This window comes from Coturnix japonica, chromosome 9 (genome assembly GCF_054131305.1).
Source record: "Coturnix japonica strain WE chromosome 9, WE-NBRP24, whole genome shotgun sequence".
NCBI classification, from domain to species: domain Eukaryota; kingdom Metazoa; phylum Chordata; class Aves; order Galliformes; family Phasianidae; genus Coturnix; species Coturnix japonica.
Genome location: NC_140671.1, coordinates 485,246 through 499,017, shown reverse-complemented (window position 1 = coordinate 499,017; position 13,772 = coordinate 485,246). Strand labels below are relative to the sequence as shown.

General features: G+C 48.3%; 1 protein-coding gene across 2 annotated transcripts in view; it reads left to right on the top strand.

Annotated features, from left to right (window-relative positions):
* The first annotated feature begins 260 nt into the window (after positions 1-260).
* Positions 261-13,772, top strand: part of PPIL2 (peptidylprolyl isomerase like 2) — a 42,238-nt gene continuing 28,726 nt past the window's right edge. The window contains exons 1-9 of one of the 2 annotated variants that reach the window (XM_015877527.3): positions 261-348; positions 523-572; positions 737-782; positions 1,328-1,390; positions 1,556-1,607; positions 6,781-6,832; positions 8,148-8,239; positions 8,710-8,799; positions 13,500-13,575. In XM_015877527.3, the coding sequence (XP_015733013.1) occupies positions 317-348; positions 523-572; positions 737-782; positions 1,328-1,390; positions 1,556-1,607; positions 6,781-6,832; positions 8,148-8,239; positions 8,710-8,799; positions 13,500-13,575 (553 nt within the window). In that variant the 5' untranslated portion in view covers positions 261-316. The remainder of the gene's footprint in view (positions 349-522; positions 573-736; positions 783-1,327; positions 1,391-1,555; positions 1,608-6,780; positions 6,833-8,147; positions 8,240-8,709; positions 8,800-13,499; positions 13,576-13,772) is intronic. The other variant, XM_085555456.1, reaches the window with a different exon arrangement.

The window sequence follows — 13,772 nt, the reverse complement described above, 5'->3', positions numbered from 1 at the left end:
GGTGCAGGGCGGGCCGAGCCGCGGTAACGCGCACAGGGCGCGGCTGCTCCGGCCGGTTCGTCCCTGCGCTCTGGGAGCCGGGATCGCTCGGATCGCTGGGATCGCTCCTTCCTACGGCCAAGAACCGGCTGCACCACGAGCCCGACGCCATGAGCGATAAAGCACCACGTGCGGCTCCACGTCACAGCCCGGCTCTTCCGCTCGGTGCCGCCCCGGAACGCCGCGTGCTGCCCGTGTTCCCCGCGGAGCCGTTGGGTGCTGCACCGGAACGAGCGGCCGGCGGGAGTTAAAGGGGAACCGGGACGGACGGAGCGACATGGGGAAACGACAGCACCAGAAGGACAAGATGTGAGCGGGGGGGGCGGGGGGGGTGTGATGTGTGTGATGTGATGTGTGCTATGGTGTGTGCTATGGTATGTGCTATATTGTGTGCTATATTGTGTGCTGTATTGTGCGCTGTATTGTGCGCTGTATTGTGCGCTGTATTGTGCGCTCCGTGAGCTGACGGCGCTGTGCCCGCAGGTACATCACGTGTGCCGAGTACACGCAGTTCTACGGCGGAAAGAAGGCGGGTGAGTGACCGACTGTGTCCGTGTGTGTGTCCATATGTGTCTCCGTGTGTCCATGTCCGTGTCCGTCCCGTCCGTCCCGTCCCGCTCCGGCCTCACTCCGCTGTGTCTGTGTCTGTGTCCCGTCCCGGCCCGCATTAATGCCGTGTTTTCTGTCGCACCCACAGACCATCCCCGCACCAACTTCAGGCGCATCTCGTTCGATCACTGCAGGTGAGCCGGCGGTGCATTATCCTCATTGAGGTGTGAATCCAAACGCTGCCCGGAGCTCAGCGCCCCCAGGAAACTCCATTGGTGTGAATGCGGTGGGAATGAGGGCAGGGGATGCACAAGTGACACAACAGGGCGGTCACGGTGTGTGCACAGCTCACCTGTCTGCAGGCAGAGCGTGGGTCTGTGCTCCTGGTCAGAACGTGGCCGGGTTCCACTCAGATGCTGCCCTGAGGTTGCCTGAAGGCTCAGCTGTGTTACTGTTTCCTGCTGGCTTTGCTTCTTGAGGTGCTGATGGAACCTGCTGTGCTTAGGGAGCATCACAGCATCCACCCCAGGACTGTGGGTGCTCAGCTGCACCTGAAACCCTCCAGAATGGTGTAACTTACATGGAATGAGGTAGCGGGTGTTGGTAACTGCTCGGTGTTCTCATTGCCATAAGCCTTTCTTTAACATGCAGCTGAATCAGTAAAATGTCGTTAACTTCTGTTGTCATCATCATGTTTTCCAGCTGATTTTGCTAAAACAAGTGTCTTTTTTCCCCCTAGTTTGTCTCTGCAGCCATTTGAATACCCGGTTTGTACTCCGGATGGGACAGTCTTTGACATACTGTAAGTTCCTGTTCTCAGCTCTTCTTGTGTTGCTGAACTGCTTTGGTTACAGCTACGTAACCATCTTTAGATCCAAGCAAGTTGTCAGGAATTTACTGTGCCTGTTTAAAACAATGGAGGTTTCTCATGGTGCTCATCCCTCAGTTTTCTCCCTTCTCTTTTCAGAAGCATCGTTCCTTGGATAAAGAAGTACGGAACCAATCCGATCACGGGAGAAGTGAGTGATGGCTGCAGTCACTGATGTCTCGGCTCTCTTGATGTTCACTTTCCTATTTAATGCAGTAAAAGAAGTTGAATGGTAGTGAGAATGTGAACCTTTCGACATCAGGTTTGCTAAAAGGAAAGAATGGGCTTCTGAGAAGAGCTCCTGTGCTGCGTTGCTATAAGCAGATTGTTGTCCGTAAGGTAAATGGTAGTTGTGAGGGGATTGCTCTCTGTGTGGAGCTCTGAAGGACCAGACAGGTATGAAATACTGGAGATGTTTCCCTACTGAAATCATTCTGTCTTCTGATACGTTTAAAGAGCGTAAGTTGTTTTTGAAGACAGGTTTTAAACAGGTTGTTGTTCATTTACTGAGGCCTTTCCTTGAGCGGGCGCAGTTTCACTCTTGGCCACGAGGGAGCAGCCATGGCACGGGGTTTGAGGTTGGTTTATGGTGCGGGCTGCATTACCATTGAGACATGTTGAGTTTGATTAAAGGTGCTCCCAGCAGGCGGATACAAGGAGATCATAACGGTTTTCAAGCGCAGTAATTGAGCTTGGTCTTAACATGTGCCCATGGATGAGAAGCTGGAGGTGGGCACAGTAGGGTGGGTTTATGGTGATGTGCAGCAGCACTGGGGGCTGCCTTGTGCACAGAGCCTGGCTGAGCAGCCCTGGCCGCACACAGTGAGCGCCCTCACCCCGCACTGCTCCCAGCTGCTTCCTTAAATCGCTCGGCTGAGCGAGGGTTGGCAGTGTGGGGTTTGCCTGAATATTTACAGCCACTCCCAAAGCCAATAACTTCCTACCTGAAAGTAAAATATTGCAACCAAGGCTGTCATTTTATAGCCCTGGAACAGTCCTTCTCCAACACGTTTTTTAGACATTTGGCAGCTACTTGTTCTCCTGGCGATGCTGGCGGCTGGTCTTACTGGGCTTTATTGTAAGGACGCAAGGTATTTTCAATCTCATGAAGACGTGCTGCTGGTCTTGTGGTGGCAGAGGTTTGTTGGGAGGTGAAGGAGGACTCTGCTGTTACTGCTGGTGGTGTCGGTCGCAGTTTGAAAACAAACACACACTTCTTAGTGCACTCAAAAAGCCCTTGGCTGTGTGACCACGGGAAATCCTGCCCAGAAGGATGCGGAAAGTGGAGCAAAGTTGAAACTTCCTTAATCTGGAAGTGTTTTTACCATGTACATGTTTTGAAAGCACAGATACCGAGGGAGATAGCGCTGGTTATTGTTTCTTCACTTGAGAAATGAACACAGTGAGGAAGAGGGCTTGAGTATTTGTTCTTGTTTTGCAGCATTGCGAATGGAGAAACCGCGCTGCTTCGGAGGTGTAAGAAATACATCAGCCCAGATTGAAGGGTGTAGTGTTAAAGCACAGCTTAAATTCCCAGTGCAGCTCTGCAGCTCAGCGCTGTGTGCCGTTATCACCCTACAGAGCTGTGTGTATGTGGGCAGCGTGCTGAGCACCACGTCTTGTGGGCAGACATTGGGCTGTGCTGGTGGGGGTGGGAAGCACTGCGGCCTGAGCTCAGCATGTGTGACCTCAGTTTCACGTGACCCCCATGGGGTGAATCAATGTTACTGTGGCTTCAAACTCCATCTCATTTGGTAGATGTGGTAATGAGCTGTAGGTTGCGGTTTTAGTCGTGTTATTCCAGGTGTGCTTCTAGACAAGGAGCAGCAGGTGGTGGATATCTGTGCGGAGGATGTGTGCTCTGGAGGTGACCTTTGTGGCTCCAGGAGCTGTCAGGAGAACACCCCCGCTGTCGGCAGAGTCCTGTGTGCAGCACTTCAGAGCACACCTCGACCTTCTGCCCTCACAGCAGCAGTGCAGTGAGCGCTGCAGTGTGTGTTGACAGGAGGCAGCTCCAACTGCCCAGGTGTGCTGGGAGCATCAGATGTGCCCGTTGGGCTGGTGTTGTTTTGCAGCCTGTATCCAAAGGGTCAGAGCCTCATGAACAAAACAGACGCGCTGCCTCAGCACGGAGGGACTCGGGAGCGCTGCTGACTGACACACGAGGATTGTAGGTCGAATCTTCACGAGAAACACAGTGTTGACAAAGGATGACTCGGTGTGGAGCAGCTGCTGTGCCCCATCTGCAAGCTGCCGCTGTGCCTCGTTAGTCTGCGCTCCATAACGGCCTGTGTTTGGCTGTGGACAAAGGCAGCGCCCTTCGGTGTCAGCAACAGATGGGGCCGGGGCTGCTGGTGGCTGAAAGTCGCCTGCGAGAGGAGGCAGCAGGGAGGGAACTTGCCTGCTTTTCTTTGGGGCTGCTTTGCGCCCTTCCTTGCCGTGCAGCATCTGGCACCGCGTGCCATTCAGCTCACCTGCTGTCCCGTGTTCTTGCTTCTGATGCTTTTAGCCGTGAATGTGCAGCTCTGCTCCCTGCTCAGGCGGAGCTGTGTGCTTGTGGCCTTTCATCCTTGTCATGAATTTAGAATTTTAATTAGACCAAGAGTTTCTTGTAAACGTTGCTTTCTCCTTTCCTCACTGGAAGTTGACTGAAACTGGGTGGTAATTGTGTGGGGGGAGCTCAGGTCAGAAACGGTTTTGAACCTGAGCAGTACATTCCGTATTTGAGCTCCCTCATGTTTTATTACTAGTGAGAAATTCATGGAAAGAAGAGCTGTAACTCCGTAAGGGCTCAGTGCTGCTGTCTCTGTGGGAAGGCTGGTGCCTGGTTGTGCCATACTGGACATTGCCATGGCAACAAACTGACGATGCTTAGAAAGCTTTGCCTTTTTTTGATGGAGGAGAAATAACAGCAGATTCACCCACATGTGAGAGAACTGTTTTCCAATGAAAAGAAGAACACGGGGTGGGGCAGAGGGGATAAAATACGGTTCTATGTCACGTTCTGTCATAGTTTCCTGTGTGACATGTCTGTGAAAAGCAGCCTGGCTTTTCCATGCAGCCCTGCTGGAGCACTGTGTGCAGGCTGCTCCGCTCCAGACATGCAGCGTGGTGCTGCACTTGGGTCCCAGTACCAAGCAGCCTTTGTAGGCCAGGGCCATCCTTTGTAGTGGATCAGAGCCTGGCTTTGCTGTCCTGGTGCTCCAGAGATTTCCGTTGTCAAAAGCCTGAATCCCCCTCCCGTCTTTCCATGCATTAGATGTGCTCATTGACTTCTCTCAGTATCTCTGGGCTGTGGCTCTGACTGCACTGTCCATGTTTTCTCGTGGGCAGCTCTCAGCCCAGTTAGTGCAGCAGCTGGCCCAGCCCAGCCCGCTGTTGGCACTCAGAAGCCCCCTGTGATGTGGGGCTGCTGGGAGGGCAGGGCTGGCACACTGCGGCCATCGCACTCGTGTCTGTGCAGCACTTCCTCATACAGGGCTCTCGTCCTGGGAAAGGCTCCAGGCAGGACGTGTGCTTCTCATCTGACATCGTGTTGTTTTTGAACTTACTGCTGGCATGTAAGAGCTGGTCCTGCTGAGGAGCAGATGCCAGCACGAGCAGCTGATGCATCACCAGTAACTGCTGCTGAAAATGAACCTTTCTGTGTAGTATGGAAAGATGTGACCCAAAACACCACACAGTTCCCCTGGGTATCCAGTGAGAGCCCGAGGGCTTGGCTGCACTTCTGACAGTACTTGGTACTTTGGCAGGTGAAACAGTGCGTTACAGCTTCTGCTGCCTTTAAAGTCTGTGCAGGAGCTCAGTCTCTTCTCCACTGAGATTCTGTCAACATGTTAAGCCTGAATCTTCAACCACATTATGCTGTTTCTTAGGAAACTGTTTCCATTTTTGTTGAAGGATGATCTGATGCAGTGAGCAGGGGACATAATGCAAAGGCCTTTCTGTAACTGATTGGTGTTTCCAGAGGTATTTCTGAAGGATTTTTTGGTACTGTAATTCCTGGGCTGTCCTGCAGCAGATGGGCGCTGCATTGTGTTATTAAGTTGTTTTAAGTTGAAGGGATCTGTCCAGGCTCATATGTTTGTTTTGGCGGCTCTGCTGTTCCCCTACTGCTTCTGTGGCAGTTTTGTTCTAGCAAAAAGCCTGATGAGTAAATGAATAAGGTTCTGCATTCAGTTTACCATTTCAGACCTGCTGTTGCCTTTGTCCTTTCTTTGTAACCCGGCGGCCTGCAGACAGTGCCTTCATTTTGTTGGTGATGTGTTTTAAGAAAAGCAGTATCGCCCAACCTGGCTTCTCTCTTCCTTCCTCCATCTGGTTCCTATTAGCTCTTTCTGCACTTCTGGCTAATACATTAGAGAGATGGTTGCCTTTCTGGCAGCCCATCAGCTTACCAGTGGACAAGAACTGCTTGGAGAAGTGCCTTCCTGCAAGCAGATGAGCCCAGCTGCCGTGGTGTGTGCTGCATGGACCACAGGGAGGAATTCCTGCGGGCAGAAAGCCCCGCTGCCAGGGTTCCATTGGTGTGGTTATCGCTGTTTGCCATCACAACTGAACTGGCAGAGCCAGCCCCACGGCTGGCAGATCTCTGCTCAAATCTGTGTATAAAATGCTGGCTGCATTATGAAAACCTCCCTGAGCTGCTCAGGTGCTCAGCTGCTCTGGGAGATCTGATTGTTTCTTTGAAAAGGCCCCTTGCTTCGTGTGCTCTTAGCAGTCCGTTTGGCAGCAAAACCATCTCTGATAGGTGATGCAGTCGATAGGTGATGCAGTCGGAGGGCTTCTTTCCCACTGAGCTGCTGGCTCGGCGTGGAGGCGGCAGGGCTGGCTGTGGGTGGGTGGCTGCGCTGGGTGCTGCCCTGCTGGGGGCACAACACCCCAAAGGGGTGAGGCAAAGAAACATTGCAGCTCTCTTAAGAGGTAATGACTGCAGAAATAACACGCGGCTTTGTGCCTCTCCTCAGAGGTCCCTTCGGAATCATCACTTCTGATGGGCAGCAGCAGTGGTTGCCTCTGCCTGTTGTGTCCCTGCTCAGCTCATGCTATGGCAGGGCCCTGTCACCTCTCAGGCACACTGGCTTTGCCCAGCCCCATGTTTCAGACCACAATGCCATAAATATGGCTGTATCCCCATTCCCATGCGCTGTGAGCCTTGTTCCTGTGGCTGTGACCCCCACTCCCAGGGCTTTTTTTTGATGCAGACAGCTTGCAACATAGCATTAATACACGATGCACTATTAAAATACTGACATTGCCGTTTCTGTTATTTCCGTGATTAGATTCTGTTGTCATTAATTTTCCTCATGCTTCATTTTCTTTAGAAACTAGATGCCAAGTCCCTTATAAAGCTGAATTTTGCTAAGAACAGTGAAGGTAAGTATGTTAACTTTCTGTTCTTGTTGGCTTGTTTCTTTCTTAATGAACGCTGCAATAAATCCCGGTTCGCCTGACTCCCAGTGAAGTGTCATAGAATCCTCTCTGCTCATGTTTGTCCAGCAAAATGTTATCAGGTATAGCAGTCCCTTCCACTTCATGATCCCTTTTTGGTGGAGCTCAGCATCACCTCAGGCTCTGTGCTTTTGCTAGGAGTGGCATCGTGGTGGTTTGTTCTTTTTGCGTGTAGCTGGAGCAAGGCCTTGCATTCATTGGTGTCTTTGTGCACCCATCAATTGGGCCGTACCCCGCTGCCTCTCCTAGATGGATGGCCCTGTTTAAACTTTCTCCTTAGTGTGTTTTTAATGTTCAACTTAGTGACATCAGCAGAAATAGTGCTCAGCTGCTGCTTGCTTCTCCACATTGGAGATCAGTGCCTCCTCTGGCCAGTCCTTTAATCGGTGAATACTCTGCAGGTGCTTCCCTTCCTGTCCCTGCAGGTGCTGTGAGCAATCTCTGTTCTGGCCTCCCTGCTGGTTTGATTTTCAGATGGTAATTAGGACAAAAAGAACAAAACGGGCCCAACCTATTTCAGAATCTCACCCAAACACTCAGGTCTAGCAAAATGATCAAGTATTGACAACATCCTTTAATTGCTTCTGCGGAGCTCGTCCCATCGTTTTTCTTTTTCCTCCTACACTGGCTCCCATCAGTGTGCTTGTTATTGACATGCTTAATATTTATGTTGACCCTCCTGGGGAAAATTCACAGCTTGGTGCGAGCAGAAGCTGCGTTCCTTATCGAATAACGTGCTCAGATTTAATGGCATTCTGCTTGTCACATTCAAATGCAAAACACTCCTCTCTGAAAGCACAGCAGTTGCTATGAGCTTTCATTGGGTGTGAGCTAAACTTCACTTCTGGGAACAACACCAAAAGTAGAGTTCTGGGTGTGTTAAGGTACAGGCCCATGCTCTCAGCAGAGCTTTAATTACAGCAATAATGGTTCTAATGTGATACTTCATTGATACCGTGTGTGTTGGACAAAGCTGTGCTGGGAGACTGAGGGCAGCACGTTTCAAAGCTGCTCTTTCATTGCTTGGTTTATAATTCTCTGAAGTGTCACTTTTCAGTTTTGTTTCCTCTTTGGCTCTGAAGAATCAAAGCACAGTTGAAGCACCATTACCTACACTCTGAATTTACAATCAGTGTTACAAAGAAATGTGAATGTCCTTTGCAGAAAGAACAGAAATCAGCTATTTTGAATTAGTTGTGATGGCTCCATGCTAAATCCACCCTTTTTTCCTGTCCCTCAGGTAAATACCACTGCCCCGTGCTGTTTACTGTATTCACCAATAACTCCCATATTGTGGCCATCAAGACAACGGGAAATGTGTTTGCCTATGAGGTATGTTGTCTGTCACGTTTTGATATGAGTCATTTACACTTTAGAATGGTAGGTAGGCTTTGCTGTGTTTTACAGCCAAGGAAAGGAAGAGCAGGGAGATGGACTGGCCTCACAAACTGCTGGCTGACTTGTGGTCGATGTCAGCCCTTTGTTAAAGCCACCTGTCTCCTACCGTCTGTGAAATACTTATCCTAGAAAATTCAAGGATTTGGGGTTTATTTTGGCAGTACTTCTGTGGTGAATTTGGTTAAAATTGTTTTTAAAAACACAAGGAAAACCCAATGACTTTTGTAGGGATTGAATGGCTTTTCACCTTCAAGCATGCAATGAAAACATTGCAGCTGCCAGTTAAGAAAGAAGTGCACAATTATTTTATCGTAGCGCTTTGTGAGTGGCATCGTGTATTTACTTGCTGTGTGTATGTATTAGAATTCATTTGTTCATACCTGTATCTTTCACCGGGCTGTCAGGCAGTTGAGCAGCTGAACATAAGGCCAAAGTGCTACAAGGATCTCTTGACAGATGAGCCCTTCACCCGGCAAGACATTGTGACACTGCAGGTAATCTGCTCTCGCCATTACGTGTCTTATAATCCAGGTGGTGTTGCTGTTCTTTTCTCAGAAGGTGGAACGTTATGGATATCCTGTATTTGTGCTCTATCACTGAGTGAATAGAGAGGCATTACTCTGGATTTGTTCCTGCAGAGGAGGGCAGAAGGGGAACTGCTGTGTTGTCTTTATTACCCAGACGAGCCACAAAGATATTGTATAACATAAAGGCTGATGCACCTCTACACTGACTTCTGTGTGCCTTGTAGATAAGTAGAATGCTGAACTTTAGAAATTAAAAAAAAGGGGATGGTGCACAACAAATGTCAGGGATGGGATGCAATGTGAAAAGGTGAATTTGGGCAGATGCTTTTGCAGTTGTTTGCTCGCTGTTTCCCTGAATACAAGATGTGTGTAATCACAAGTTTTAATTCACGTGAGTGAATAAAAAATATTCCTTTGTGTCAGGATAGAGAGCTGAAGGACTGTGAGCAGATAATGGAAATATTCACTCATCTAAAGATACTTTGATACGTTTGCGAGGTTCAGGATTGAATGTATATATGCTCTTCTCAAATAAGATCAGAAAAAGCAAATCTGTCCTTATTTTTGGGGTTGGACTGGAAGAGATTCTGACCATTTTCCATTGAACTGCATGACGCCTGCTGCCAACCTGCAGCCATACCTCAATTTTTCTTGTTCTACTCAAATGCCACCCAAATCCAACGCGCAGAACACGACCTGAAATGGTTTGGCTCCTGGGTGTTAAAGTATCTCTGTGTATTTGGTGTAAGAACTTGCTGTGATTTTCTTCATGTAAATTGTCAGGAGACAAACCAGCATCTCCTTCCTCAATCCTCTCGCTGTCAGCATTGTGTGCAGTGTGTTGGCTGCGCCCTGCCAAGCTCTGCCACCTGTGGCTTTGGTTCTTGGCCAGACTTGGAGACTGCAATCTGTTGTGTTTCAGTTTGTAGCTCCAGAGCTCTGTCCCAAATCCTCCTTCTCTTACAAAAAACAACCTTTCGATTCTTTGGCGTTTATTGTTTTTTGGTTTTCCCATTGCCTCCTGTTCGCTGAGTGCTGTGGTGTCTGAGGGTGCTGGGATTGGGAGTGAATGGAAAACGCTGACCCAGCTGTCTGTCCGAAAGATAAATATAAAGAAAGTTGCTATAAAAACGTCCTTTGCTTTGCAAACAACAGCTGAATGGGACTGTCTGTAATAGCTTTGTTTATCAATAGAAAATGATGTTTCCAGAGTCTGACTGTGAGTGCTGCAGGAAGCAGGTGAGGTACCTGTGCTGGGCAGTGCAGCAGATGATGGATGGGAGATCTGAGTCATGTATGGTCACAGATTGGGCCATTGCTTTTTTCCTTATTGATGCAGAAAGGGCAAAGCTGCAGCTGCTAGGGATGTTCTGCCTGCAGAATAGCATGTGGCCTCAGGGCTGACCTCTGTCTCCTAATGTGTGTAATTAAAACACAGAAAAATTGGTCTTTTCAGGACAGAGATAATTGCATAAAAATCTTTTTGTTCCATTGTCAGTGCTAACCGCTGTTCAAACAGCCATCACAGCCCTTCCTGCTGCCTTGTTTGGTGAGCAGCACCTCAGCTAGACTCTCATCTTTAGTGACAGTTATTTGTGTCCTTCTGCTTTTTACTTTGTTTAAAATGACAAATTATTTTGGATCTGGGACTAAAATAAACCCAAAGTAACAGCGTTTTGGTAACGGTTAATGACACCATCCTATGTTTGTGTCACGCTTCTCATTGTGAGCACATCCACAGTGCTTCCTGCACTGACATGGACAGAAGCAGCCTCGCTCCCTGCTGAAATGCAGAGGTCCTGGGGCATCACACAGCAGCTTTCCATCAGCCCGTGCAATGTTGTGCAGCCACTCAGGGCAGGACGTGAAGTATAATAACCATGTCCTGGTGTGTGAGATTAATTACCAGACGTGGCATTGACAGAAACTTTGATGTAGTTATTCAGGAAAAAGATGGCACCTGTTCTGGTTTCGTGTCTTGCTGACAGTGTCAGAGGAACACATGGTGCTGGATCCCCTTCCTGTACTCTGTCATTACTGCTTATTTTAGACGACAGCTCTTTATCCCCAGGCTTTATTTGCCTTTTCTTAGTGGTGTGCTCTTGCCACAAACTGCACTCAGACCTTCTATTTTCATACAGTGCAGGTGTTATTTTTTCCTCAAGTTCTCTCTTTATTGTCAGCATTTCTGATATTTTTTTCTCTCAACTGTACAGGTCTGTATCTCTTTCATGTGGGGTATTGTTACTCTTTGTGTTTCTGTACATCCCAAGCAGCCGTGGTCAAGATGTAGTTCTTGACAAGCAATGTATTTCTGAACACACTGAGATGTAAGTAGGCTGATCTCACCTCGGTTCAGCTCAGCTCTGGTCTCGGTGCAGGTAGCAGCAGCAATAGGCAGCACTCAGTTCCTGGTCCTTTATTTGGGGCAGCCCAGCTGGACTGTCCTGGTGGTGTGGGGCTGTGCTGCCTGTCCCGGCTGTGGGTGCACTCCTGCACCCCTCATAGTGAGCTGCCTGTGGGTCAATGCCCCAGTAGTGCCGTGCAGGGAGGCACAGCACAAACAGTTTGGTGGAGTTGCTCAATGCGAGCAATTAGGCCAGTTAAGCTGGTGAACATCGGAATGAATTGTGGCTGCAGAACAGTTGGGGCTAATCTGAGTCATGCTACCCTGAGCACAATGCACTGGGTTTCTTAAGGCAGCCAAAATTACCATCCACTGCTGCTTGCTTTTGAACAATGCACAAAGCAGTAAATCTAGAAGCTTTATTTAGAAGAATGCAGTGAAGTTATCGGCTTCATCTTCCCTGCTGTCTCCTGACCTCTCCCCCTTCCTGTCCGTACCTCAGGAGAGGTCAGATTCAGTCTCGCCCTTCAGCTTTGCCACCAATGGCGGAAACGTGAATTGCTATAAATCCATTTGTCTGCGTTAATATTAATATGCAGATTATTTTCCTCCTTTCCTGGAAGGGATAAGCTGTCTTCCTTACCTCATCCCTCGTGGTGGCACATTGATATGCAAGGCAGTGATTCCTGTCAGGAAAAGCTGCAGTTTGTGATAAGTGAAGAATGTCTGGGAGGGAGCAGGCGAGCTGTGTCTCCTGGAAGCACGCTGAGCCCTTTGTCTGGGTTTTCTCCACGTATCTCACTGACTGTCGGAGCTCAAGGCTGGAATTATCTCTGTGTGAGGGTGACCATGGTTTTACTGACATGAAATAAAAACTATATGTGAGTGCGGGAGTCAGAGGTTACAAAAATGGGTAAAGAATCATGGAATCATAGAATTGTTTGAGCTGGAAAGGCTGCCTGGCCCAAATCCCCTGCAGCACACCAGGACGTGTCCCTGAGCTCAGCTGTGTGCTGCCATGGGCACCCAAGGACAGTCCTAACTTCCTGTTCCTCACCAGGTTCATTTAAGGATGCTCAGCTTCTAATGCAGTATCTTAAAGATAAAATATGTATTTTTTTGTCTGTCCATTTCAGATGAAAATCTGTCAGAGTTGGTATCGCAGGGCGGGCAGCAACAGTGGAAAATGGTTTTGTGATTGCTAAAGGGAACAAAAGCCAGGAGGGCATTGTAGGGTGCAGGCTGACATAGCTTGATTTTATAAATGAAAGGCATGATTGGATCATTTAGCAAGGGATGGAGCTACCAGCTCTGTCTGTGTTAACCATCACATTTAGCAGAGATAGAATTGTCAGGATTGAGAGGTTCTGTTAAACTTATTTGGGATAATGCTGTTTGTGTCAGTGCTGCAGACCTGTGCGAAGCATGTTGCAGTATTTTCATTCTGAATGTGGTATATTGAAGTCATACAGATTTTAGATGACCTTATGAAAGATGGGATTTCCAGAAATTCCTGGGCTGTCCTGTGCTGACGCTTTGACCTTTCTTTGTCGTAGAGGAGCTTGAGGAGAAAACCCCAACATGGCTGTAAGAGGAAGGTTAAGGACTGTTTAGTAACAGTATGAGGCACCCCAGGTGGCTGGTGGGCATTCCTTGTTCTTCTCTCTAAGAGAAGGTCAGAGTCCTGCTGCGTTTTGCCTGGGGATGGTATAAAGGCTCACAGTTACGATCTGCCTATTTTTGCTTTTTTCCTTGAGTGGCCTTTGAACAGTTTCCATAAGGCCGCTTCACATTGTCCTTCTGAGTATTTCATGTATCTATTTGATGTCATTCTGTAAGCACAGATTTCACCAGTACAGTTCTGACTGCACAGACTTGCTCTGGAGTTTGTTTGTATTTCTGAAACACTTGACAGAGGTTCACAGAACATGCGTAAATCTCAGATGGGGAGTGAGCTGATGTGATTTGCTTAGGTGTTGTACCAAACCATGGGGTAAAGGAAAGGATCGCCCTGTATAACGTAGGCTCTGCTTAGGTATGATAGCAACTTCTGTCAGCAAAATGTGTGTGCTACTACTTTTGGGACTGAATTCCAGGCTCCTCGGGGAGCCTACTGAGCAGGCTGCCTGTTGCCTTTTGGGTTGGATTAATTTAAAAAATGGTGTATTATTTTTCAATCGATCTGATCTGGAGATTATGGTATTTAGCGTCTCTTCCTGTTAGTTTGTTGCAGAGGTGTCTGCCCTTCCAACTGATCTGCTGCATGAAATGGGTGCCCGTGGAGTTCTCTGATCGTGTTTTTCTTAATTGTTATTTGCAGGATCCAACAAACCTGGATAAATTCAATGTCTCCAACTTTTTTCATGTTAAGAACAACATAAAAGTGGTTGATCCAGGTAAGGCTGAACTTGAAGGTAGGCTGAGAAAACAGCAGCCTGAATTTGAAACCAGCCCTTTTGCATCAAAAATGTCAATAAATTTTGTATCAAAGATGTGGTTTGTTTAGAAATCATGAGCTGTCTGTGAGGATCTGTGAGTGCTGTGCCGACACAGAAGGTTGTCCTTTAAGAGTATGTGGGGAGGGAGAACTGAA